The following is a 26,323-nucleotide window of genomic DNA, read 5'->3' as shown; positions in this document are numbered from 1 at the left end:
TACATCTTCTTCTTCTTCTTTTTTTTTTTCTATATGCCCCTCTTTAAACTGCCCTGATCTAGATGCTTTCTCTTTCCATGGGCCACGTTTTTCAGAACTGGGACATATATTTCCCAGCCTCGCATCTGGCACCATCACGCTCCCGGTGATGAACTCAGCTTGTCTGCGAAGTGGCTGCCATGACGCCTCGTCACCAAGGGCCACCTCGAAGTGGCGCTGCGTGAGCCACCGATGGCTGCCGGGTAGTGGATGTGAATCAGCAACAGACACACATCATGTAAGATTTTGACAAAATAGTCTTTTAGCACTTCTGCGATTTCCAAACTGTAGAAGCTGCATTCGTCTCCTTTAATTGAGATGATTACAGGAAGGGGGACAAGGAAGGCAAAAAGAGCAAAACTAAAAAAACAGAGAGAGAGAGAGACACTTTTGGTGGCCAGCGGAAGGCCGTCCCCAAGTCAGCGCCGAGGCAGGTGTTGGCAGCCTTGCGTGGCCACACTGATGGGCGCCCTTGGTCCCGGCACCCCCAGCAGTCATCAGGATGGGATGCTGTCTGCACGCCGAGCCTACTAGGCACTGCCGGGTAATGCCATCCAGGGAAAAGTGGCTCTTGTCTTCAGGAGAGCATATCCCCTCGCTGGGGACATCTTACTGGTGGCCCTCTTCTAGAAGGCCTTGGTCATATACACCCACCGTGTAGGCAGTTCAGGCTGTGCACCCCGACCTCACAGACCCTCGGTGCTAAGAGGTCCCCCTGCTGCTTGGGTTGTCTCTGGGTGGCGTCCTGAGGGACCCTGACCTGTGTGCTCTCACTCAGCCCCTCCAGACCTTGGAGGAGGAGGGCGGTCAGGGACACAGGCGCTGCCCTGGGGAGACTGAGGCAGAGTTACATTCAGATTTGGACTTCTCTGCCTCTAATGTTTTTTTGGTTAATGTTTTTTTTTTTGAATGTGTAGATGCTGTCCTGTGCCCACACCGCAGAGCAGTCACTGGGGAGTGAAAGCACTCTGGCAGGCGTGGAAAGAGAAAGCACAGAAACCTTACCTCGGCGCTCATTCCACACGCCTCGAGAATCTATGTGATGCCAATGGAGGAAATAAGTTACAACACCAGCCCGTCCTTCCTGGCCGTGACAAGAGCCACCGGCAGCATTGCCCGAAGAGAAACGGGTCTGTTAGTTTGGGGACTGTGCTGCTGGAGCAGTGACTTGCCCCCCGAGGGGAGAGTGGGAATCCCCCCAGGGAGGTGCGGGGACCCCCGAGGGAGGAGCGGGACCCCCAGAGGGAAGAAGGGGTCCGCCAGACGGAGGAGTGGGGACTCTCCAAGGGAGGGGCGGGGACCCCCCAGGGAGGAGCGGGGACCCCCGAGGGAGCAGCAGGACCCCCGAGGGTGGGGCAGGGACCCCCCAGGGAAGAGCAGGGACCCCCCAGGGAGGAGGAGGACCCCCGAGGGTGGAGCAGGGACACCCCCAGGGAGGAGCGGGACCCCCCAGGGAGGAGCGGGACCCCCCAGGGAGGAGCAGCAGGCCCGCAGGTCATCCCCGAATGGCTCACGACGTGGGTGCCTTCAGAAGCCGAGGAACCAAACACGGTTCCAGAAAACACTGGCTGGGGACCGCGGTCGAAGACCACGTGAGTGGGTGGGCCTCGATGAGGGGCCCCGGCTGCGCCCAGGCCGCCGTCCCTGCACCGACGCCGCCCCTCGGAAGCTGCCCTAGGACGTGAACGTCCAGGCTCGTGGCTCCTCCGGGGGCACAGGACGACCTGCCCCTGCGCTCAGCGCGTCGCTCAGACAGAGGGACGGACGGACGGACGGCCCCGACGCCAGGCCAGGGCGCAGCCGCAGGCACCTCCGCGCATCGCACCGCGGCTGAGCCGCAGCCAGAGACCCGGGGCTGGGAAAGAAACTGCTGCCAGCGCGTCCTGGTTTGGCCCCACCCTCCTCCGGCCCGGGGCCCAGCGCCCAGCGCCCAGCGCCCAGCGCCCAGCGCCCAGCGCGGTTTCCCGGCCACTCGTGAGCCGGCCCGAGCGTGGTCAGGCGAGGCCACTTTGCAGACACGGCCTCGGACCGCGAATCCAGGCCGGGTCCAGCCCAAGCCCCTCCCAGCGGGAGGGCGTCCCTTGACAGAAGGCGCCTCGCGGAGAGCGCAGGTGTGGCCCGTTTCCCCAGGTGAGGTGGCTGGGGAGCCGGCGGGCAGCAAGAACTCTGGGCCTCGGCTCGTGTGCCCCTCCGAGCTGGACCATGTCCCTGCAGCAACACTGAGTGAAACTAAAAAAAAAAAAAAAAATGCTAACAGGAGAAACCAAATCTTTTCTTTCTGGGATCAGAAAAGGCACTGTTTTAGTTTCTCAAATGCCGCACTAAAATATTTCAAGAGCTCTAAAGACCTGCTGTAAGGAGTTTTACCTGTTAGGGCCTGTAATCTTTGATGGCTTCCATCACAGCTAAAGCTGCATTCCTTCAGGCTGGCTCTCAGTGAGGTCATGGCTGTGGAGAAAGAAAGTGAGCCCTTGGGGCCCGGGTTCAGGTCTTGGCAGGTATGTGCAGGTGGAACCTACCGCAAATATTATTATTATAAGATGCCTCTTAATGACATTAAACTACCACAGATTTTCTGTTGGATGATTCTGAACAAATTTTTCCTTTGGGTGTAATGGATTTAGCAGTTACAAGATTGAGATGACCCAAACAGTAATTCCCTGGGCACACTTAACTGGTATTTAAGCAGATGTCAGCTGCAGTAGAATAAAACTAACATCTTCCAAAAGAGATTTATCAAAAGGATAACTTATCATTAAAAAAAGATGTCATTGAAATGATACCTCATGATATTTATGAAGTGGTTGCTTTTGAATTTTTTTCTTTTTAATTTAAGAAAGGAGGAAAAGAGAAACGAAAGATATATTTTACTTCTAAAGAAATTTTCAATTTCAAGATCTAGTTTAAATTGTCAATATTTGTTTTGCCAGAAATATCTCTTTATTTGGGGTTAGCTTGGACCCAATATATTCTATAGAAAGTTACCTGTTTTGGAATAAATGGGCTTTTTCCTGTAAAGTTTGGAAAGGTACAGTGGAAACAATTGTAAATTCCAGTCTGATCCTTCTTGGAGATGTGGAGAAAGTGAAGAGGGAAAGCAAATCCTATAACTCAATTCATTTTTTGAGAAGGACACTTTTGGGAAGAAGTTTTGAGGGTTATCTGCTTTTTGAATCCTAAATCAATGCTTCTTTTGTTTTCTTTGTTAGCTTTGTTGTCGCACATTGAGGGGACTGATCTTTTTTTTCTTAACCGTAACATATGTCACTTCATTCAGAATTCCAGGTGTTTCCATGTTTGGTTTAAGCTTAGTCACTGCTTCCTTGTTGACTTCATATCTTCTTAGAAAGTGATGGTTTTCAACATGCCCTGAAGTACGACTGTACAATGGATATTTCCAAAGTCTTCGTTCATGGGGGGTGTGAATCAAAGTTGCAATGCTTTTGCAACCAATAACTTATAATAACCACAGCATTTGGCATTCTGGAGATGCCCAAGGGCTTAAATACTTCAAATCTTCTCAGATCTTGTTGACATTAATGAAATTCACAAGATTTCTTTCCTCTGAAGATAAAAGCTTTGAAGCAAGACCTCGATTCCCAGCTGGATGTCTCTCTCTCTTCCTCTCTTTTTGACACAGGGGCTGGGTGACTAAAGCAAGAGGCTACTAAGCCATCACAGTTTCAAAAGCTCAAGGAAGGGTTTTCATCTTCTGAATGGGGCCACTGATCACTTGTGAAATTGAAGATATCATGGATCTTGGTCTAATTGTCAATTAAATATTAAAATTTTCCTTCAGAGAGGCAATGACAACTGCTATTCTCCAACTGCAAATTAGATTTATTTCTCTAAAGAGGTTAACAACAATGGTATTAGAATGTCCTGGCATAGTAAAAATAACATTAGCTAACAAGGCAAATGACTTGTAATAGAATTTTTCGACAACTCAGTAGCTTCAATGTTCAATAACTTACTAGATGTTGAACTACGAACTACTTGCTTAATTTCTCTGAATCTCAGTTACCTCCCCTGTACAAAGAAGGGTGATCTCTGGTTCCTACTATTCTAATGTTACATTTAGTAAAATCACAATATAACTTTGGAACATGCGTTTGGAAATGATCGTTCTTCAAATACAAGATGCATTGTATTTCAACAGAAAAGATGGTCATAAAGCAAATGTGTAATTCTTCTAAGTAAGTCACAAATCTCAAAACACCAAATTCAGCTTTCAAATCAATCCTAAGAAAACCTGAAAGGGCCAATGGTTTTATAATTCTACTTAGGAAAGAAAGTACTGCCAAAACTCAAACTATTGACACTATTGATAACTGTGAAACGTTATCCTATTCTGCTATTTCAGTAAGTCTATATAGATTTTAACTTTTTAGAAAAAAAAGATCAAATGTATGGGTTGATTTTTTTTAATATATTCAGTTGATAGTGATTTGGTCAAGACTACAAAAAGGCAAGTCAGGTTCATCTCTGATTAATGACAATTTTAACCTGGAATTTATAGTGAAAAAAATAGGTGGGTTGACCAATTGATCCCTCTACAAGATAATTATAACAATAGATTCAGTGGCCATTGAATTAAACTGGATTCAAGCTTTTGAAGTGAAAGCATGTCTCTTTTCTTGTTGGCCAATGTGATTCAATGAGCAGATTGCTTCTAAAAAGGAGCAGAGAGTTCTAAGTCCAGCTCTGTCCTAAATCTATTTCTCACTGGCCTACCTCACGGTGGAGTAATAATAATAACAACAACAGTAACACTAACAAATGTCACTTAATACAAAGAATAGCCCTGTGAGCTAGCTGCTAATATTGGCTCCCCTCCATAGACAAGCAAACTCAGCTTAGGGAGGTGAAATAAGTCCACAGAGCAATACAAACAGTGGGTGATCCTGCATACAGAAACCGAGAAACTGTGGCAGGCGTCTGCTGAAGTGCAACAAGGATGGTAGGAAGACCCAGAAAGAGAGGTGTCAGCACCTATGTCAACATAGCAAGGGTGCAAGGTAGCAGAAACTGCCTTTCTAACTGTAGAAGAATTTCAAGCCTGTAGAGGAAGAATGCCATCGGGAGAGAGGGTCTAGGGGAATAAACGCCGGGAGGACATACTTGACTTGTACAACCAATCAATTCATGTTTCACAGGGCAGCCAGCTGCTCATCTTAGCTTCCTTTTTATGATATGGACTATTGTGCCAACTTTACTTCATCATAAGTGCTTAAAATAATGACATCCTTTACAGAGATGTGCAGAAAGACAAAAATCAGGGCTGGCTGATTTCAAGGACTTTTTTTTTCAGTTGCCATACAATACACGAGGAATAGTGGGGGGAATTCTAGGATTAATTTCACATTCCGCACTCCCATCTTTATAAGCATTTATGATTTACCCGTTTCCTCCACTCTCTGAATGTAACTCATTTCTATGCAACCTTTTGTAAGCCGAAGAGGCATAAGGTAAAGAAGCAATTACCTTTAGTTTATATGGAGGAATTACTGAGGGTTCCCAGGCCCCTGAAATAACCTCTCTTCACCTTTTCTGATGCCTTAGGATACATCTTGCCTATGGATTCTCGAAATACATCGAGATAAAGCACAGATGCTCATGGACATGGTTCAGAGCTCTGGAGGGTGTCTTGACACTGAGTGCAGTTCCTGGGGAAAGAGCTTGATGGCACCACTCTGGGTGCCCTGGGTGTGTCCTGCTTGTGTAGCGAGCAGCTTAATGGGTGCTGACTGCTATTTCCCCTTGTGTCCTTTTTTTCATAAAAGCAAAAATCCTCTTCAGATTTCTTTTGGTTAGCTAGGACAGGTACTGAAGTATGCCTTGTAAAAGCAAAGTGGTCTAATGCAAACTTTGGAAAAGCAGGACACACCCGGATTTCTGGGTCTGGTGGGCTTTCGTCACAGTCTTACAGGTGAGGCAATGATAGGGCTTTAATGTGCACAAGACAGAAAAGGAGCCTGAGAGCCACTATCCGGAGCATCATCACTACTGGCAGAGGAACACCTGGTCTTGTCAGACCAGAGGATAGTAAGGACAGTAAGAAGAGAGTGAAGAGATAAACAGTAGGAATCTTTTTTTTAAAGGTTTTATTTAGGGGATCCCTGGGTGGCTCAGCGGTTTAGCACCTGCCTTTGGTCCAGGGTGCGATCCTGGAGTCCCGGGATCGAGTCCCATGTCGGGCTCCCGGCATGGAGCCTGCTTCTCCCTCCTCCTGTGTCTCTGCCTCTCTCTCTCTCTCTGTCTATCATATAAATAAATAAATATTTAAAAAATTAAAATAAAAGGTTTTATTTATTTATTTATGAGAGATACACACAGAGAGAGAGAGGCAGAGAAGGCAGAGGGAGAAGCAGGCTCCATGCAGGGAGCCCAACGTGGGACTCGACCCTGGGACCCTGGAACCACACCCTGGGCCAAAAGCAGGTGCGAAACCGCTGAGCCACCCAGGCGTCCCAACAGCAGGAATCTTGTAGCTATCTCTCTATATCCTTAAAAACAAAGAAAGCCAACTCAAAGCCACAGAAGTTGGGGAGGTGATGGAGCAAAGTCCAAGGTTCCCATCATCCCTGAAGTTTTGCTTCAGGACACTGTTTTTTTCATATGATCCTTGCATAGTCTTTGATGGGATAATGCTGTGTGGAGGCTCTCAGATGGCCCCACGAGGTGAGTGTTGACTCCATTCATCCCACAAGCCTGAGTCTGGGCTCAGAAGATCAGGGCCATCTTCCAACTCCTCTCTTTGCTGTGTTCAGTTTGCTATGTGTAGTGCGTGGTGGGTCTGCTCCAGTAACCTGGACCGCCCTGGGTGGTGGCTAGTAGTCCATTTTGGCTTCCGGTCCTCTGTCCTCCTCTTTGCTTACTTCCCCCTGCAGATTAACCTTGCTGATTGCGTTCTATCCTGACCACGACCAACATCTGTGTCCACATTGTGTCACATTCAAGTTCCTGATCATCTGGGCCCTCTGTACTCTGCTCTTCCTCATGAGGCCAATTTCGTACTTTGCTCCTTCCCACCAAGACCTGCTTCACACAGACCGGATTTCTTCCTAACCCCAATGCGTGCAATTTTCATTTCTGTCTTTGAAATTCCCCATAGCAATATGCTCCCCGTTCCCTCCTGCTAAGTCTGACCTTACCCTTTTCAAGGCGAGTTCTGACTTACTTCATCTGTGGACTCCACAGTCATCTTTTCTTCTTATGAATTCCTAGGGCCATAGCCAGCCAGCCATCCACCTTCCTTATTTACATGTCACTCTGGAACCCTTAGGAAGTGTTTGTTTTTACCTAGCTTTCCTACATGATACCATCTCCTGAAGGACAGAGTCATAGGACTTAGAGGGTAAATCTTGTTCAATGGCATCAAATACAAATTGAACATTTGTAAAAGGAATGAATGAGTGAATGAATGAATGACTACTTTGTGAGTTTACCCAAGTCAGATACAATATAAGTAAATTTAGTTCTAAATAAACTACATGTTAAATGTAGTGCCAACAATTTGCCTAATGCTTATTCTTTACTCACTACCTACATGCTTGTGAGTTCCTACTCATGGCAACAGCATTTATGTGAACTTGGACAAGTTTGATCAAATGTGTTTAAGCACATGGAAGGTCTTTATAGTTAGACAGCCTCATCTCTTTTCCAAAGTCTTCCTAGATTTAAAGTGGGATCTACCTGGATCAGCCTGAAACTTGAGAAGAGAAAACTTTTTTCCAAAATGAAAAATCAGATTATTCCATTCACTTTATTAGCAGCCGTTGTTCCAAAATGAGGAAAATGCTGATTTTTTTACAGTGTTTTCACTTAATACCTAAATTTTGTTTAATATAATTTCTTATATGTCCACATGGTAATTTCCAACCAGCTCCAGAGATAACCAAATACATGATTTTAATTGGAAAAGAAATATTGATTGCTGCTTTCTGGAGTGAGGGAAACCTATTGGAAATTATTTTACTTCTTTTAGACTGATACTGGAAAATTTTTAAAAAGAGCCAAAATGACAGCTGTTATTACAGTTTTCCATTAGAAGGAAACATTAATGATACAACTCACTTTCAGCTCTAATTTTTTTTTTTGTAATTGAGGCACAAAAACAAAAAAAAATTTCAAATCTCTACCAAATGTTATCAGCAAATGCAGTAAACTATGGGGAGATGTATTTCCCAAATTATCTTTGTTGTAACTTTCATCTATGTAATAAATTGCAAACTCAAGCCTGTGTAGGTCCACACCGGTGATTGCCATCATAACAAAGTTTGGTTAGATCATTTTCGATGAATAACCCACACAGTGGGCACAGAGCCACAAAGTAAAAGGCCTCGATAGCCTTGATGTACGTGTTGTCCTATTGCAGAAAATAATTAAGTAGATAAACTCACTAAGGTACCTACAGTGAAAACACAAGTTGATTAGATGTTTCCCTGCTTATCTGGGATTTATCCCAGCTTGCCTGAACTACCTACAGCTTTGGAAATTCTGAAATGAATTATTAGGTGCAAAATTCAAATAGATTTCCAAGCCATTAGCTGGAAATTTTACAGTGGGAAACTTTCTCATCAAATTAGCTTGACTAATGCAAAAATAATGTATTAAATGAACAAATCAGAGCAATCTGCTGGGCTGAGCTGCCTTAACTACAGTATAAGTGGCAGAGTTAAAACCTTCAAGCCTTTTACGGCTGTCTCAGTTTAAAATAACCTTGCAATATCTTCCAAAGCTCTGACTATCAGCTTTTATCAGCCTCTACACTGGTGAGCTAAATGTGGCAAGAGACATCCACTTTGCGTGTTGACGCAGAACGCAATCTGAAAATACTTGGACTTGCCTAACAAAATTTTGACAAATGTTCAAGGCTTTGCTAAAGTCCAATCAAAGCTTTGGACACATTTTTTTTTTAAAGGTATCTAAATTGTGGGGGGTGGGGCATGAAAATATGGCCATTTAGTCTGGCAAAGCAGCAAAATTGGGTTTGCATGAGAAGTGAAACTAAAGCTTGCTGGAAATGCTGGTGGGTGAAATATGCTGACTTCTGCTACTTTCGAATGAAGAATGTGTATTTGCCTGAGTTACATTTTTATCACGTAAGATTCCTCAGGTTAGTGTACACAATTGCTTTCCTCTGAATCAGGATTTAAAGAGAAGGTGAGTCTAGACAAAGGCAGCGGGAGATAAAAACAACAGTATCCCCAAGGGGTGGGGAAGGAAGACAAGGCTTCCTTGGGTGCAAGGAAGTTGCATCCAGGCTTGTTGAACACAAACGGCTTTGCGTCCCAGCTCCACGGGACCTTCAGCCTGTTACTGAATCTCTGAAACAGCTGTAAAACCTACCTGTGAGGATAGGTGCACGGATAACAGGAGAGGACATGTTATGAATTTATCAAGCTGTTGATAAATTTCTACCATTGTTACTATTGTAGCCACTAGGATGTCAGTGTCCCTGCTCCCAGATAACCATGATCCCTAGTTTAACTCTCCTCTGGGGCAGAACAGGAGGAGGTACAGTTTCCAGAACGGCATGGAGTAAGCTTTTTGCTTTCTCATTTATAAAATGGGTTCACACTACGACCTCAGGAAAGGAGCAGACCTGAGTCACTTTGTGTTCAGGTCATGCAGATGCACAAGTTCACTGTCACCTGGACTTGCCACGAACACGGAGCCTCAGGTTCTCATGCTCTTACTCAGGTGTCCTTTGTCCTAGTCTAGACTGGTTTCCTGAACCCTGCTTGTGTCTTAATCAAGATACCTGGTTGTGGGACTTTTTAAACGAACCATTTATAGCTTAAACTTCTCCTCCATAGTTTCCTAAGCTCTGTTCTCCAGGTATGGTTCAATATGCTGGTGCCTGAGAGCGTGGGGGAAAGATGGGTTGCAAATAGCACTCAGGCTTGACTCTTGGGGCCCCTGCGGCCCTGTTTATTCCTTTGGCTTCAACAAAGTGCTGATTTTTTAAAATTTCAGGAGCACAGTTCATGATTAGCTAGTTCCCTAGATGACTGGCTGACTATGTGTGAGATGCAGTCCTAGTAACCCACCAGGAAAAAGTGGGTTTTGCTTTTGAAATGCAAACCTGATAACTTGTGCCTCAAGCCACAATTAGGTCGTAATTGCATAGCATTACCATGGGACTTTAATATTTGCAAAATAATGTATATTTGGATTTCCTTATTTGTGTTCTCAGGCACTAATTGGCACTTAATACATACTAACAACAATGTGTTAAAATTCCCATTTTATATTAAGCGCGTAGCTGGAGAGAGAGAGAGAGAGAGAGAGAGAGAGAGGTGCCCTTGCCTATTGCCAACCATAAGGAGAAAGCTATGCTGGAGAAGAGACAGTGAAACCAAAGGAAGAAATGGAGCAGTGTTCAGTCTCATAGTTCATTCCCAAAGCAAAGTACCAACTGACGTGGGGCCTTGGGACACTTGCTCTCATGTTTCTTATTAGAGAAATTATCTACCACCTTCATTGCATGGATTGCTATTTTGGCCCAGAAAGCCCTCTCTCCTCTTCTAGACTCTTCGAAGCATGGCCCTGGGTCCCTTGGGATGGTGGTGGACCTCCTGGCTCCAGTCCTTGGCCAGGCTCCCAAATTTGACCTTTAGCGAAGTAGACTCAGAGCTTCTGAGCAAACTGGGGCAAATGTCCTGGCAAACAAGCACATATGTGTAACTTCTATTCCAGATAGCTTCTGCCACGTTAGGTCTGCACAAGGAAAAACCTCCAGGAGGTGGAGGGAGAGACCTAGAGCCAGGGTTCCACTGATTTCTTGCCCTCCTTTACCCCAGGGTCCTCCTACCAGGGATCTATTATCCTTTACCACCCAAGGCCTCTAAGTAAATCATTCCATTTAGTTTCAGTCTCTTGAAAATACTGTCTGCTAAGTAACACCACCCCTCTAATGCTTTTCTGGACAAAACCTACGTTCTTGGTCTTAAAGATCTGCTATGTGACGGTGGGTCCTTGTATCTAGGCTTTTTATTTTTATAGAGACATTTGGCTCAAAGAAGCAGTGTTAGTGGTGGGGATTTCAGAAGCCAAGGAGGTCTAGCAGAGGCCAGGCAAATTCGTACACAAATTCATAGCCCGCCCCCCCCCTCCTCAGAGGCTGGCATCCACTTCAGGGGCGGGGGGCACTGGAAGGCTGACCACCCCTCACAGTTCTATGGACTGGGGCTGTGGGAGGGATGTCTGCAGGAGCAGCTATAGTACCTGTGGTGGGAGAGAGCAGCTGCTTGTCACCGAGAAGGAGCAGAGGCTCTGTTCCCCTGTGCAGCCCGCCTGCTGCTCACACACTATTTCCACGTGCTCAGAGCACTGTTCACAAACTGGCTTCCCAGTTTGAGGATAAAAGGAATGAGGAAACAATTCCACAGAGGACATCAGGAGTCAAGTTCTAATTTAAACTCAGAGGCAGTCTTCCAACTTCTGTGATTTCAAGAAGATGTCCTGTATAGTGTTCTAGTCTCTGAGGATTGGTGGAGAACAAGATAGGTCAACCCATGAGCTCACATTTCGGTGGAAGAGGTGGAAGGTGTGCCAGTAAACCAATGACAGACCAAGAACACTTGGAGAATGAGAAGTCTAAGCAAGGAATGAAAGTAGATGATGGGGCAGTGAGGTGATGGGACTGTCCTGGGGAGGTGACCAGAAAGGTTTCCTGAGAAAATTACATTTAAGCTGAAACCTGAATGCTGAGAAGAAACTGGCTTGCAACAAGCAACCTGGGAAGGACACTCTGTGCCAGCAAGCCTACGCAAAGGAAGGCCTTGAGCTTGGAAGAAATTGTCACTAGAGTGTATGCTCCCACCAAGTTATCGTGTTTGTTCTTTTCAACCTTGATATACACTACACATAATTGCAATTTTTAGTGACTATTTAGCAGCCCCAGAGTTGAGGGACTGTATCTTTCTCTAGTTAGGGACATTGTTCTACTTCTCGATTTTCACAGTTTCCGAGAATGATGCAATAAATACATGTCTTAGTGTTCATCATCTCTTTCTTTAGTTCTGTTGTTTCCTAGAACCAGTTCTCAGAAGTGAGGTTACTGCTTCAAAGACTGAACATTTTGCAATTGTTGGCGTATATAACTGATTTTCAGAAAGGTTATGCCAATTTATAATGTTATGGGCAACATCTGAGTTCACCTGTTTATCACAGCAGTGTGTGCTATCATGAAAATCCTGCTTGCTAATTCAGTCTATGTGAAATATTACTAAAGGTTACTTAAGTTAGTGTTCTATCTACTTAGGAGGGCAAACTTTTTTTTTTTTCTTTTTGTTGCTATGTAGGTTTCATTTTTTTTTCTTATGAGAATGATTTGTTCTTTTGCCTGTTTATCTACTGGGTAGTTTTTATAAGGGAAACAAAGTCTCATAATATCTTGGGAAACTAAGGAGTGGCAAGATCTCTCAAGTTAGATTTTCTAGGGTACAAGACATGCTGGCATTCATTTCTTTTCGACTGATTCAATAGGCACTGTCTCAGAGGGCAGTAGGACAGGCTGAATAAATCTCTGTTACTTTTAGAGGTGCCTGAAGGCAGTAATACCGTGGGAATTGGAAGAATCTCAAAGATTGTGGAGGACATGTGGATTTTGGAGAAAATCACATAATTAATAAGTTAGAGTAACTGACCATCACCTCTAGAAGGAGGAGCATTTATAGTGATTCAGTTTCTAAAATGCTTTCTCTAAAACCTTTCCTTATAGTTTTCCATCTGCCCATCCAGCCACCCCCCCCCCCCCACCCGTCAGTTTGCTTCTGAGGTCATCCTCTGAAGGATCAAGCTTAGTTACTAATGAGGCTAGTCACAGGCATGACCTGGAGCGGTTTTGTCTGGCCCTCGTTTACAATGTATCTAAAATCAAGATTTTGGAGTTACCTTCAAACTGGATTATTTACAAATGAGGCCATACAGAACAACACTGTTATTTTGGAAACTGAAGCCTGCTATTTATCTTCAGGCAAGGGATGGTGCAGACAGGTGCAACATGAGTGTCCTTATAAAACCATGCCAATAACCTTAACCCTGACCTCTGGCTGGAGATGCATTTCAGTGAGTATACTAATATCTCTTTTAGGCATAAATAAGCACAGTTGTGTCAATTATGTTTTGAGATCCTTGATGAACCTACTGCCCACCCTCTTTAGTGAATAAAAGGAAAAATAACACATTTTTATTTCAACTTAACTGATGAAACAAAGCTTTGTAGCAGAAAGAAAGTTGCATATTACATTGAGAGCAGATACCAAGGTAAGAACAAACATTATAAAGGATTTTGAATTTCTGATTGGCACTGAACTATTGCAAGGTCAGATTGATAAGTGACATGCCATCCAATGAGGTAGGTAAATATAATTATTTGGATAGATATTTCAAGACATAAGACTTTTTTTTTTTTACCTCCTCTTATGTAGTTACAGCCTTTTGTAAGATATAATGTTATAAATTAAGAAAAAGTAAGATGCTTACAGAAATCAGTATGAAGATTAAGGTTGTTTTCCTCATAATGAAAAGCTACTGACAGGTCTAAATATTGCCCCATCTGAAAGACCAGGTAAAATAAAATGCATGAAATACATTGCAGGGCTGCGCATCTTAGCCCACTGCTCCAGCTATCACTCTGGTACTGAGTCTGTCAGGAAACCACCGATTAATCCTATAAAAGAAACTACATAACTAGGACCCCAAATATTATGGGTCTAAAAAGCTGGAGGGTAAATAAAACTACACAAAATTCTAAATTCCTTTAAGTCCTTACAATTGCTTTGGAATTACTCTATGAAATTAATAATGTACAAATTACAATTTTGAGTCATCATAATTAGTAAAAATTAGCTGCAGGTACAGATACAGTAGTGAGAAAATTTACTGTAAAATTTAACAATAAATTTATATTTGATCCTTTAAAATACATCTGATCCTTTCCAAATTTTGTCCAATGATTCTTTTCCTTGAGCTGCAATTTAACATTTGAGGAAAACTGAGACCAATATTGACTATTGACGTTTACCAACTAATTTTAAATGTAACTTTTGTTTTTAGCAATTTTCCTTGCTTCTCCAAGGAAATAACTTGCTTACCTCACTAAGTCTAAGATTTTTTTTTCTCCCTATAATATGCTTTTTAAACTGTTTTATACAAGCATTTCCGTAGGGGATACAAAACAATATTATGATGACATAATTTGTTTTAGTCCCATGCAATTTCATATAAACATACATAAAGCAGTATTATAGCAGATTAACTTGTTTATATGAGATTAAATTCTCATTAATATATTTTAAATGTTTTATGAAAAATATTTTAATACAAGGAAGTACAATCTCCTCATCTATTTTACTACAATTGCATTTTTTGTTTTAGATCATTTTCATTAAAATATCTAGTTTCCTAACCCCTCCCCCAAAAAAGTTCTCTTTTTTTTTTTCTTAAGGAAATAATTGGATCATATTCTGTAATTGCTATCGGAGGTATCAGGCTGGGTGGTATCTTGGCAGGCTGGAATTAATACAAAGTATTAGAAGATATCAGTAGACTGTGAGAATGTATCAAAGTGTGATTAGTACTGTTATTTTCTTTTCCATTATCTCTTTTATATTCCTCATTGATGCTGAAAAACGTGATTTTATAGATCCTTATTTAATTTTCAAATAATTAAAACTTTCATTAAAAAAAACTCACAACACAGTAAGCCTGGATTCTTTATATGTCTGGACCTAATGTATGTACATTAATCCATGTACCCACAATCCTTTGAGTATTTGTGCTAACTTTCTTTAATAATCATGGGGACTTCATGATGTAATTCTGTCTTATTGTTTTTTCATATTCTTAGTTCCCCAATTCTGTATGTGGAAAATAAACATTTTTGTTACAAATATTTCTGATCTCATGGACCATACAACTGGTAATAACTGAAATTTCCAAAAAATTATATTCTCATAATTGCTGATGTAACTGTCAACTATCAACTACAAAGCTCTCTAGTTCAGAAGGCTGCATTGTCTTAGTCAGGCCATTGCCTTGGATCACCCCAAAAATCAGCACAAAAGCCTTCATTCCATTGTTGTACTTTGACTACTGCCCTTTGTAAAGCCTGTCTGGTTACCAGCATGGAGACAAGGGCTGGCTTTGGGCTGTAGATATTCCAAACCTCAGAGGTATCTTTGGGGCCCATAAATTCACTTGCCCTGCTGCGTGCTTACATGTGTGCATGTGATGCTGCAGACAAGGAATCAGGGCACTTCCATTCGATCGTTAGAGCTGAAATCCATAGTTCATTATTGATTGTTGTTCATGACCCAAGTGTCATTAAAATCTCCAAAGAACAACACGGTTCATAGGATTTTCTAGAAACTTTACTTGCTGTTAAACCTTTCATATTAACAATAAAGGGCAGTAATGGAAAATCTTTTCTAGTAAGTTGAATAATTCATTGATCCACTGGGAAGATGTCTAATAAATATTAGTACTCTGTTTGATTTTTACATTCAGGATCAATCTGCATCTATTTCTATCTTTGAAAAAATCCTTGCAAGGGTGTGAGATTGCATATTTATTTCAATGAGCCCTGGTCGGAAGGTAATATCCATCTTCTATAATAGTGCACTCAAAAGGCATGGAGAAAGATCTTTTTAGAGAGCTGGAAGAAACAGAATTTTGAATTAATCTGGTTTGGATTACTCAATATTATTGAGGAATATTAATACATCCAGTTAGGGAGTAGAAGCATCTTTGAATTTGCACTATTTAAAACAAACATTGGCTGAATGACAGTTTCCTATAACATTTCCTTCTTCATTCTGAATATATTATGCTTTATTTTAGTGAAAATTTTGTTCCATGAAAAATGTTAGACCTTGGATTATGTTACCAAAAGAATTTGGACTTGTCACTTGTGAAAGTGTAAGGAGAGTGACTCAGGCCCATCCTACACGCCACATCCCTGCGGTTGTCAGGGCTGGCCACCACACTTAGTCCCTTATGATCTGAATCCAAATTTGTCTGACTACTGCAATAATGTCTCCACCATTCTCACCTGCCTCTGTCTTTCTATCCCCTCAAATTCATCCTTTTCAACCATCTAATTAAACCTTCATTAATTCAGTTTGTTTCCACTGGTGAAAACTTTTGGAAATTTATCATTATCTGTGGAATAAATTTCAGCTTGCTTGGCCTGGCATTAGGCCCTTTTTAATGGGCTTGAGGCCAACACTGACTTTCCAAACCTCTCCCACAGGAACATTAGCTGAAATGACATGACAAATTGTTATCAAATGACAATTGTTATCAGTAACCAAGAGTAAGGGGTCTTCACCTTCTTATTTTTCCTTTTGTCATTCCTTCATTCTGAATTCCTTCCCCACCTCTGCTTATTAAAATCTCTAAAGTTCATTGTATCATAAAGATTTTCCTGATCACAATAATCAGAAAACATTTTTCCTTCTTTTAATCATTTATACAGAGTATATGCTTTTCTTACAACACTTATCACCAAGAACCCCATTTTATAGATAATGGGAAAATATCTCAATTATAAGAATTAAGTTCCTTGAAGGCAAGAGCTATCTTTGAATCTTCTATGGTGTCTCTCTTAATATGGTAGATGTTGAAGAAACTTTTGTCAAAAATGAATATGAAATAGTAATATTACTACAGGATGGAAGGAGTCTGCCTCATACCCCCTCACTACACCTTTATTGCCAGATCATTGGGATGCCAGGTACAAGGCAGGGTCAAAGCTGGCAAGTAGCAGGGTCATCTGGACACGGGGCAGAAATCTGTGACTCAAGGCCCAGGGTGAAGCTGCCATAACTGAGGCCAGGAATATAAGGGATTTGAGTTAAATGGTTAGTCAGGTCGTCTGAGAAAGGAAGTGAGTGTTAGGATTTGTAGAAGTGGTTTCCTTCAGAAGAATCCTTGAAGAGACAGATCAGAGGAGGCCCTAGAAATGCGGCCATAGCCAGAAATATCCCATCCTCACCCTGATCTTGGACTTCACATTAAGCTCATGCACATCTGACTTCATTTAATGCAGCATCCTTCATAAATACCCAGGGTGTGAATGGGGCCCTGTCAAGTTCTCCTCCTTAAGCCATGACATACTAGTAATAACAATGCTGACATTTGTTGAGTGTTTTCATTGCCAGGTGCTGTCCTGTGCTGAAATGTATGAACTCATCTCATCTTTGCAACAGACTGTGAGGCAGGAGCTGTTATTTAGGGTTTGGGCAAGTGAGTGTTAGACACACGGGGCGAGGTCTGGACCTGGCACGGGGCTGTAAGGGAGGCAGCCGGATGCAGCCAGGGCTCCACCCCTCCACCCAGGAGCTCCTGGCCTGTTTCTCCCTACTGGCTCAGTCTGGGCCTGCCTGCGCATTTCCGGGAGCCAAAGAAAGGGGCCGTGGTAGCTTTGATATTTGGGCGCTGCTATACGTTATGTTTTTGGTCCTTGGAAAATTCTCTCCTGTAAAATAGTTTATGGATATAACCTGACCCCACTAAGCCGGTCCCTCGGCGATTGTTCTGTGGTGCGTGTGAATTAAGTGAATTCAGCTCTGGCACAGAGTGAGGGTTAGCAATGATTTGTGGGAAATGGGTATCCCAAAGAAAGCTGAGAGGCAGCATGGCAAAGGCTGAGAGCCTTGGCTGCCTGCACCATCCCAGCATCCACCCCACCCACCAGCTGCGGGAACTGGACGGGCAAGTCACTAAACTCTGCCAGTCTTCGTTTCCTCCGGGCAGAATGGGATCATGATAACTCCCTCCTGGGACTAGCACGGGGTTGGGTAGGAGAGCATCAGTGACACATGTGGGATGGCACATGAGAGTGTTTACTCGCTGATACAGTCTCGTGGTGGTTGTTGGCACTTGGACCGGAGTCCTCTTGGAGTTCTTTAATGGGACTACATGGCAGAACTAGATTAGTTATAAGGCTTTCTTAGCTTTCACTGAATTCTATTTCAAATATAATCTTATGTACTTAAAATATTAAAAACATAAAAAGAACTATTGAGCAAGTCAGTGAAAAAACTAAGAGTTATTTACAAAAGAAACATTGACACAAGACTAATACAAGAAATATAATGACTCTTAACAATCTGTGACATCATTGAGTGGGGTGCTTTGGAAATACCTAAGGAAAGGAATCCCATAAAGAAAGACATCTTTTAACTGACCTGGTCCTAATGCAGCTAATGCCTAATCAAGAAAGTCAGTAACAAAACAAACAAAACTGAAGGACAGGCAAGTACTCTGGATAACAGCAAACCTCGACAGAGGTTGGCCAATGGCAGAACCCAGCATCGGCCCTCGCGGGCCATGTATCAGCACAGGGAATTCCAGGATGATCATGGTTTCCAGCAACCATTCCCAACCTTGGATCTGTACGTCTCAGTCTTCCACTGCAACGGCACAGGGCTGACCTTGTCCTCCCTGGTGGAGGACTGCTTTTATCACTTGGTCCCAACTTCACTGGTCACCGTCTTCTGATCTTCATTATGGCAAGTCACAGTTAATTGCACTAATGAAGAGGAGCCACCGAGTAAGTCGCCCAAAAGAAAATACAATCCTAAATTTGCTGGTATTTCTCTTTAGAACGCACCTGAAGATTTTTACTACATACATACCACCACGCTGTCACCATTTTAGATATTTTTAGATATTATATACAACTACTTCATGTTCTCTGTATTTTGAGGAGATAATTGAGAAAAGTCATTCACTAGGCTTTGGTGGTATAGAAGGGTAGTTATTTTGTGATTAAAAAGTTCTCTATGCATTATGTCTCTGAGATAATCAAGAACAAATTTTATGCTCAAATTCCAGGTAAAGTGCTGCATAAAATGATTCAACATTATAAATCTGGCAACAAGGAATTTTTAGGGTTTTTTTTTTTAGTTCCTACTCTGTATGATGATAATGGCCATATTCTTTTACACTCATTTTAAATTTCAGAAGTTGGATAATGTTAATAATAGCCATTAGTTATGCAGTGTTTCCTCCGTGGTGTGCACTTTATAGACATTGAGTCTAATTCTCTCAACAGTCCCACACAACGGATCTTACTGTCACTTGACAGGTAGAGAAACAGGCTGAAAGAGTGGAGGAGATTAGTCCAGCATCCAGAGTGGTCTGGGCTCAGAGCCACACCGAGCTTAAGTCTGCATCTGAGTGCAGGTCCTCGGGCTCCTGCGGCTCCAATGCTCTGCCCTAAGTGCTCCTGCTCACTCTCCAACACCACGCACACAGGGCATGAGGGCAAAAAGGTGTTTCTTTACCGTGGCCAAGGGTCTAACTCTTGTGGCTGAAGGCTCAGCATCATTCTCACTGTAAATTGGCTGACAAGCTCCTCCCAACACTATTAGCACCTGGAATTTCAAGTCCATTAAGATGAAATTGCAACTAAGAAAGAACCCAAGAATCTCAGTAAGGTTTGACAAATAGCCATGATCACAAGCAGAAGGCCAAATATCTTCCGCTAAAAAACAAACCCTAAAAAGATGATACAGAATAAATGCTATTTTGGAGAGTGTCTAAATTCTGTAGAGTGAAGGAAAAGAAAGAAAGGATCTGGAGGCCTAGCCTCTCAAAAATCATTTCCTTAATTTCTTTTTTTTTCTTAAAGATTTGATTTATTTATTCATGAGAGACACAGAGAGAGGCAGAGATACAGGCAGAGGGAGAAGCAGGCGCGCCACAAGGAGCCTGATGCGGGACTCAATTCTAGGACCCCTATATCATGACCTTAGCCGAAGGCAGATGCTCAACCACTGAGCCATCCAGTTGCCCCCGTTTCCTTAATTTCTAGAAAAAAAAAAAAAAAAAGGAAGCAAAAGAAATAAAGTTGTACTGTAGTGTGTTTTGAGAATCTCTAACTGCTTCCAAGCCAAGGCCACCCTGCGAGGCTTCCACACCGGACACAGCATGAAGAGCAAAGTGGTACTTGGGTTAGTCTGCGTAAACTCATGAAAAATAATTTCATGTAGCCAGTAAAAAAAAAAAAAAAAAAGCTGGCCGTTCTTTGCCCCAGCTGTGAGTGTCTAAAGAGCATCTGTGTAAATTGTTAAGGCTCAGGGGTGTTCCTTTTGGGTGATTATGTAAGAGAAAGGCGGAGTTTAAAAGGAAAATGTAAGAAATGTACAACTTTGAAGGAGTTGCCATTGCTGGTTCAGTTGTAACTATAAACCCTGGAGGGCTTTGTGAGAGTTTTGGGGCTAGCCCTGGTACTGCCTGCAGGGACTGAAGAAGCCCTTGCACAGAGCCCCTGGGGCCAGGGTGGAGCAAGGAGGGGTGGAATTCCTGGCACTGCTCTGCTGCTGGAGTGGGGAGAGGGGAGGGGGCAGGGGAGGCAGGGGGCCAGGGAGTAGGGACTGAAGCTCTCCTGGCTGCTGCAGTGGGAAACTGGCCTTTGGCTCTGTTTGCTGGGGGGAGAGGTCCTTTTCCCTTTTGTAAGGGGGAGAAGTATCGATCAGGTTTTAAAAATGTTGACTAGACTTTGTGAAACGAAAAGCGAGAACATGCTGTCTTTTTTAACCTATAAGGAACACCAGAAATGAATGTGAACTCCATGTTTGCCATTGGTTTCTTTCCTTAGGGCTCTTGATTTTGTAGTTTTCTATTGTCCAGAAAAATTGCTTTCATCTGACAGTGCCACCAACCAATAAACAGAGACTTTTAAAAGTCAGATGTGAACTCTTAGGTTTTATCTGCTCTTGAGAAAAAATCTAGGATCAGATGGTCTTTAAGGCAATGCATATACATGTACACACATATACACATATGCGGACACACAGACACATAAACATAGTTTACATATTTTTAAAGTTACTCGTTGTGGAAAATTTTTTCTCCAAAAGAGCTTTTCTTGGGGGGGAGGGGAGACAAAATGGAATTCAGCAAGGAACATGTTTTATGGCTCATGCCCAAGGCTTATAGTAGGGTTGTTGAATTTATCAGAAATATACCAATTATTAAAAAAAAAAAAAAAAAAAGAAATATACCAATTATTCTCAGGATGGTTTTTGACGATCATCTATGTTCTACAGCAGAAATTATAATGGTTTAATATAATTTTTAATACTGTTTACTTGTATAATGTTTATTATACATAATTTATAAATTATTATATAAAATTTATATATAAATATATAAACTGTATATAAACAATATATATTATTTATATATAAATATACAATTGTTTAATATAATTGTTTATAATACTCTGATTCTGAAACTAATGGCCAATTCTTGACTAAGTTATAGTTTTTAAAACTTTCAAAGGGGCTCATGTTAGTAGCATGGTCTCTTTAAAATGTTTTTGTAAAACTAACTTTAGAATCAAAATTTTGTCTTTGTTTCTACTTCTCTGATATTCTACAAAATATTATTTTATTGCTATGTTATTATGTGTAGTAAACATAAGTGTCCTGCTTTATGTATCAATAATAAAATATGCATTATTTTACTAAAAACAGCAATATGTGTTGATATTTCCTAACAATAAATATTTATGGACAATTCATACCAGTTTTATCATCCATACCAATTGTAACAGATGTGGGTTCATCATTCAGTCTGGAAGATTTTATAAACCAGTGAATAATGAACTCCCATCCATTCCAAAAGACATGGACTATAAAATAGTATGAATTGTCAGTAAATAGTTATTCTGATGAAATATTCCATTCTTCTCTCCACTTCCATAGAGATAGATCATGTTTCAAAATATGCATAATTTTATAGATGGAAGAATAATTTTTAAAAGTGATTTACATGACAGAACCATGTAATACAGCACTTTCCTCCACTTCAGGAGTGAAATCAATACAACAAGCCATGTGTGTCATGGTGTGAGGGAGTGCTGAGCCATTTGCTCCTTCCAGAAGCCTGGGTAAATAGCTGGGCTCATTTTGTCATTGGTATTGAATTCAAACCAACAATGCTTATGGAGTTCCTACTGTGGGCAATGCTCTCTGCTGGGTGCTGTCATCTACACATGACAAATTTATAACGGCATAGTATATGCTTCATAATTATGCCTTGGCCAATGCATCTCGAAAATTGATCACAGCACCTGCTCTGACAGCTCAACTTCTTCTTCTGACAGGCATGGTTTCCTCTCCGCCTGAGCAGAAGTGGGTGTCATTCCTCCTTCCCCATCATAGTTGCTGCATTCCTTCCCTTGGACTTCACTTCTGCTTTAGCTCTCTGGACTGAGCATCCTCCTAATGGCAGCATTGGCGGCTATCTCCATGGTGACTTTGGCTCTTCCTGCCACCACAGGCAGCAAGGTTAAATCAAAGATAGACTCTATTTTCAGTTTGATGTCGGGGTTGTGTGAGGAACTGAAGATATGGTGGTTGACCGAAGACCTAATCCCTGACTTCATGGAGCTTCAGTCTAGCAGGGAAGAGGGACATTAAATAAGCATGTACTCTTGTCATGCTATAGGAGCAGAGGACCTAGAAGCCTGATCAGGCATGGAGTGTCAGGGGAGCTCCCTGAGTTGGATGCTTCAGGGCAAGCCCAGTGGAGGAATAAGGAGGGAAAGGGGGTGTAAAGAATTATAAATAAAGAGAACAGTTTGAGCAAAGGCCCTGAGGTGGAAGAGTGTTGACCCGTTCAGAAACTGAGATGAGTCTAGTGGACCTGGAGGAAGGGAGGGGGTATTGAAAGTGAAGCTGGAGAAGTAAGCAGGAGTCAGATTATGCCGGAGTCAGGTGGATGCTGAAGTCAGGTGATGTCAGGTGACATGGGCCACATCAAGGGTAGTCATTTGCCTTTATTCTAAGGGTAAGTGACAGTTAATTTTACATTTTGGCTACTGTTTGGATAATGCTCAAGGGAGGATAAACTAAATGGCTATTGTACTGTCCGAGTGCAGTGTGATCATAGTAGTTTCTTTTAGGATGATAGAGAAATGATGACATACTTTGGATGATACAAAAAAGAGATAGAACTTGGTGTTAAATTTGATACAGGATGGGATGTCTGTGTCTCTTATACAGATGGGCAGGCAGCAACAGCATTAGCTTCAATAGGGAACACTGAGAGAGGATGAAGTTTCAAGGTAGAGGAAAGAGCTGACTCTCTGGATCTGACTGTGGACACATTACAGCATCCTCAGAGAGGCATCCTCAGGGAGACAGGTGGCCCTACATATCTGGAACTGAAATGATATCAGGAGATAGGAAGACCAATTATATGATGTCATCTAGGTTACAATACTATTTTGTTCCATGTTCTAAAATATCTAAAATGAGATTTATCTGTTAAATATACTTAGAATCTTCATGTGCTCTTTCCAAAAACCACTCACATCTCTCATTTCCTAGTTCAGGGCTCCTTCTGCCAGACCACCATCCACCATATGAATGCCTGTCTATGAACTTTGTGGGGACATAGGGCAGTGATGACAGACTAATGATGTGAGTGCAAGTTCAGTCAAGAAGGTAGCTCCCATGTGGCCATGGGCCAGCTGCAATCTCCTTGAAGGATGGTTTGCTTGTGTACAGGAGGGAGAGAGGGCCAGGAGAATCCCTAAAGTCACTTAGAGTTTTACAATTCTGTAATTCTATTGGATAGCAAACATTTTAAAAAATGTAAAGTGAATCTGTTTGTTAAACTATATTTAAATTTGTTTTTACCAGAAAAATACAGCACATGTCTATGTATCTATAACATTGTGCTTGTCACATCCTAATCAGGAGGCAGCATTTGAGTTGAGACTTGATGACCAAGAACTTTGCTTAGATTCTAACTTCTAGGTTCTAAGAGAACAACTTTGAGCTGATGATTACTTAGAGGGAGTGGTAATGTTTCTTTTGCTTACATGGTGTAAGCCTGGGTGTAGATTAACATTAGTATGTGTATCACCTCATAGGCTTTGATTTAAAATCCATGATGGTAAGGTAGAATTTTTATTCTATGTGCCTTCAGTTTAAATGTCTTAACATTATCTGAATGCTTTATTCAGTGAAGAGAAGAGAATTGCAGTTTTTCTTCAAGTGATCCAAACAAAAAAAATTTTTAAAGGAAAGATCACCTGCCAGAATATTTAAAGTAATGCTTTTATTACTAATGATTTAATCTATAATCATTTTAAAATGTTCTTGAAAAATTTGATCTGATTTTTTTGGACATGATTCTCATCCAATTTTTATCTTGAATGGTGAAGATATTTTATTTTAATAAGAAAAGAGAATGCTGTCAATATACTGGTTAGAGTTAATTGAATTTGGAATGCATGCTAAAATCGAGTAGGCCTCATTTCTTTTCCTGTGCTGTTAAATTACTAGATCAAAAGGTTAGCTCAATGTAGCCTGACTCATACACAGTAGATGTCAATTACATATCATTATTCCATGAATTCTATATTTGGCTTAGAATTGGCAATTATTGAACCTAAGCTGTTTAAATTTTAGCTTCAAGATGATGAATTTAAAGATTCATTTTCTAGAGAGCATGCTATAGATTTCTATTTCTGAAATTAAATGAAATTAAATGTATACTATATAGATTTCATATGGAGGGGGAAAAAGATTTAACTTTATTTTTAACTATTGCTATAGCCTTTGTACTAGAGTTTTTTTTTTCTTTTTAATTTCCCCTGACTTTCCATCTATTTTGCATATGTTGCAACTTTACGCTTTCTAAATACAGCTTCAAACATGTGGACCCCCCCACACCCTTTCCCCATCCCCACACCCTTTCCCCATCCCATCCAGACACCTGTGATGACTGTGTTGGACCTATGGCTTGATGTAGCGGTGGACTCTAACACAGGGTGAGCAGGGCAGGTCGCCGGCAGATAGCCTTCTAGATTGATTTGGTTTGGGGAAGCTGGGAAAATAATTCTTCCCAGATGATACAGTAAGGCAGGAACACTCCATCTTTGTGGAATGGACCCTCTTCTCTCACAGGAAGTGAGAGAAAGTGACTGGAAAGTCCAACTCATATCATAGAGGAATTTGAAACCAAAGCTGGTATAGCACTGATACTCCTAGAAAACGTATGGGAAGGGGTTGTGAAACTTGCTGGGGGAAACTGGCATATGGGCAGGCACAGAAGTCTCTGTGCCAAGAATGATGAAACTTTGAAAATTAAAACCTAATTAATGACAACAGATAAACAAGGAAGCAATCACAACTATGAAGAGAGTCCACAGAATCTCGGGGAACAGACAGAAAGACCACCAGAGGAAACGATGAGGTGGCGGAAATCAGGAAAGAAGTAGGAGGGAAAAAAAACATAGAAATGAAGATCAAATTGAAAGCAGCATAGGAAGAACTGTTCTACAGAAAACATGATAAAGACAGATCATAGAAACGAAAGAACTTGATCAAAATCAAAGTGAAATGGGGAATTTAAAATGAGGAGAGATGAAGTGAGAGAGAAACAATAGGCATAGAGATTTTTAAAATATGCATAATTGGGGACTCCTGGATGGCTCAGTGGTTGAGCACCTGCCTTCGGCTCAGATCGTTATCCCCGGGTCCTGGGATCAAGTCCTGCATCAGATTTCTTGTAGGGAGCCTGCTTCTCCCTCTGCCTGTGTCTCTGCCACTCTCATGAATAAAGAAATAAAATCTTCAAAAAAAGTAATAAAATATGCATAATTGGAGCTCATGAGAAGAGATGTAATTGGGACAGAACAAATATTTAAAAACTTAATTCAAGAAATCATTATTAAAATAAAGGAAGACTTGAGCCCATATTTTGGAAGAATTCACCGTGTGTCATGGAAAGCTGATCCAGAATGCAGGGTTACAAACCCACTCATCCTCTCTATCCTGGGGATGAAAGTGGGGATGGAGGTGGAGAGAAAAAAAAAAAGAAAGAAATGACCACATATTCATGTAAACATACTCTGAACCTCCTCACAATGTTTATTAGGGAAAACATAGTGGAAAAAATGCCAATTACTGGACTATAGAATGTAAATGTTTCATGACTGAGAGCAATACTCTCCGCACATTCCTTGAGGAACCTCAAATGTTGTCTGGCAGAGAGTGCATCCTAATGTGTCCAGGAAAGACCTTTGGGGCTACACAGACTGTCTGACTTCATGCTTTCCCTGTATCTTGAAGTTACTTGTACCATTTGAATTATTAATAAAGAGGCAAGATCTCTGATTCTTGTGAGCCTGACTTGAAGATCTGATCCTGTGAATTATCTCACCAAGACATATCCTATGTTACTGCCTTTTAAATATAGAGAAAAATACTTTGGTAGTCAGGCAAAAGGACTGAGTCACTAA

The 26,323-nt window shown here is 41.7% G+C and overlaps 1 protein-coding gene and 1 long non-coding RNA gene across 4 annotated transcripts in view; one reads left to right on the top strand and one right to left on the bottom strand.

Annotated features, from left to right (window-relative positions):
- PACRG (parkin coregulated) overlaps positions 1-26,323 on the bottom strand; it is a 517,537-nt gene that overhangs the window by 4,156 nt on the left and 487,058 nt on the right. Inside the window, exon 5 of one of the 3 annotated variants that reach the window (XM_072830104.1) lies at positions 2,407-2,487. The exons of 1 other annotated variant lie outside the window; for it this stretch is intronic. In XM_072830104.1, coding sequence (XP_072686205.1) covers positions 2,407-2,487 — 81 coding nt within the window. Of the gene's footprint in view, positions 1-2,406; positions 2,510-26,323 lie in introns of all 3 variants that reach the window. One more of the 3 variants, XM_072830119.1, reaches the window with a different exon arrangement.
- LOC140635465 (uncharacterized) lies at positions 98-26,158 on the top strand. The gene is made up of 3 exons (XR_012032790.1): positions 98-277; positions 957-2,537; positions 22,172-26,158. It is a non-coding gene; the product is annotated as an uncharacterized lncRNA (long non-coding RNA).

This window comes from Canis lupus, chromosome 1 (assembly GCF_048164855.1).
Source record: "Canis lupus baileyi chromosome 1, mCanLup2.hap1, whole genome shotgun sequence".
Taxonomy (NCBI): domain Eukaryota; kingdom Metazoa; phylum Chordata; class Mammalia; order Carnivora; family Canidae; genus Canis; species Canis lupus.
The sequence above is the reverse complement of the archived record's forward strand: the minus strand, read 5'-3'. Positions and strand labels throughout refer to the sequence as shown.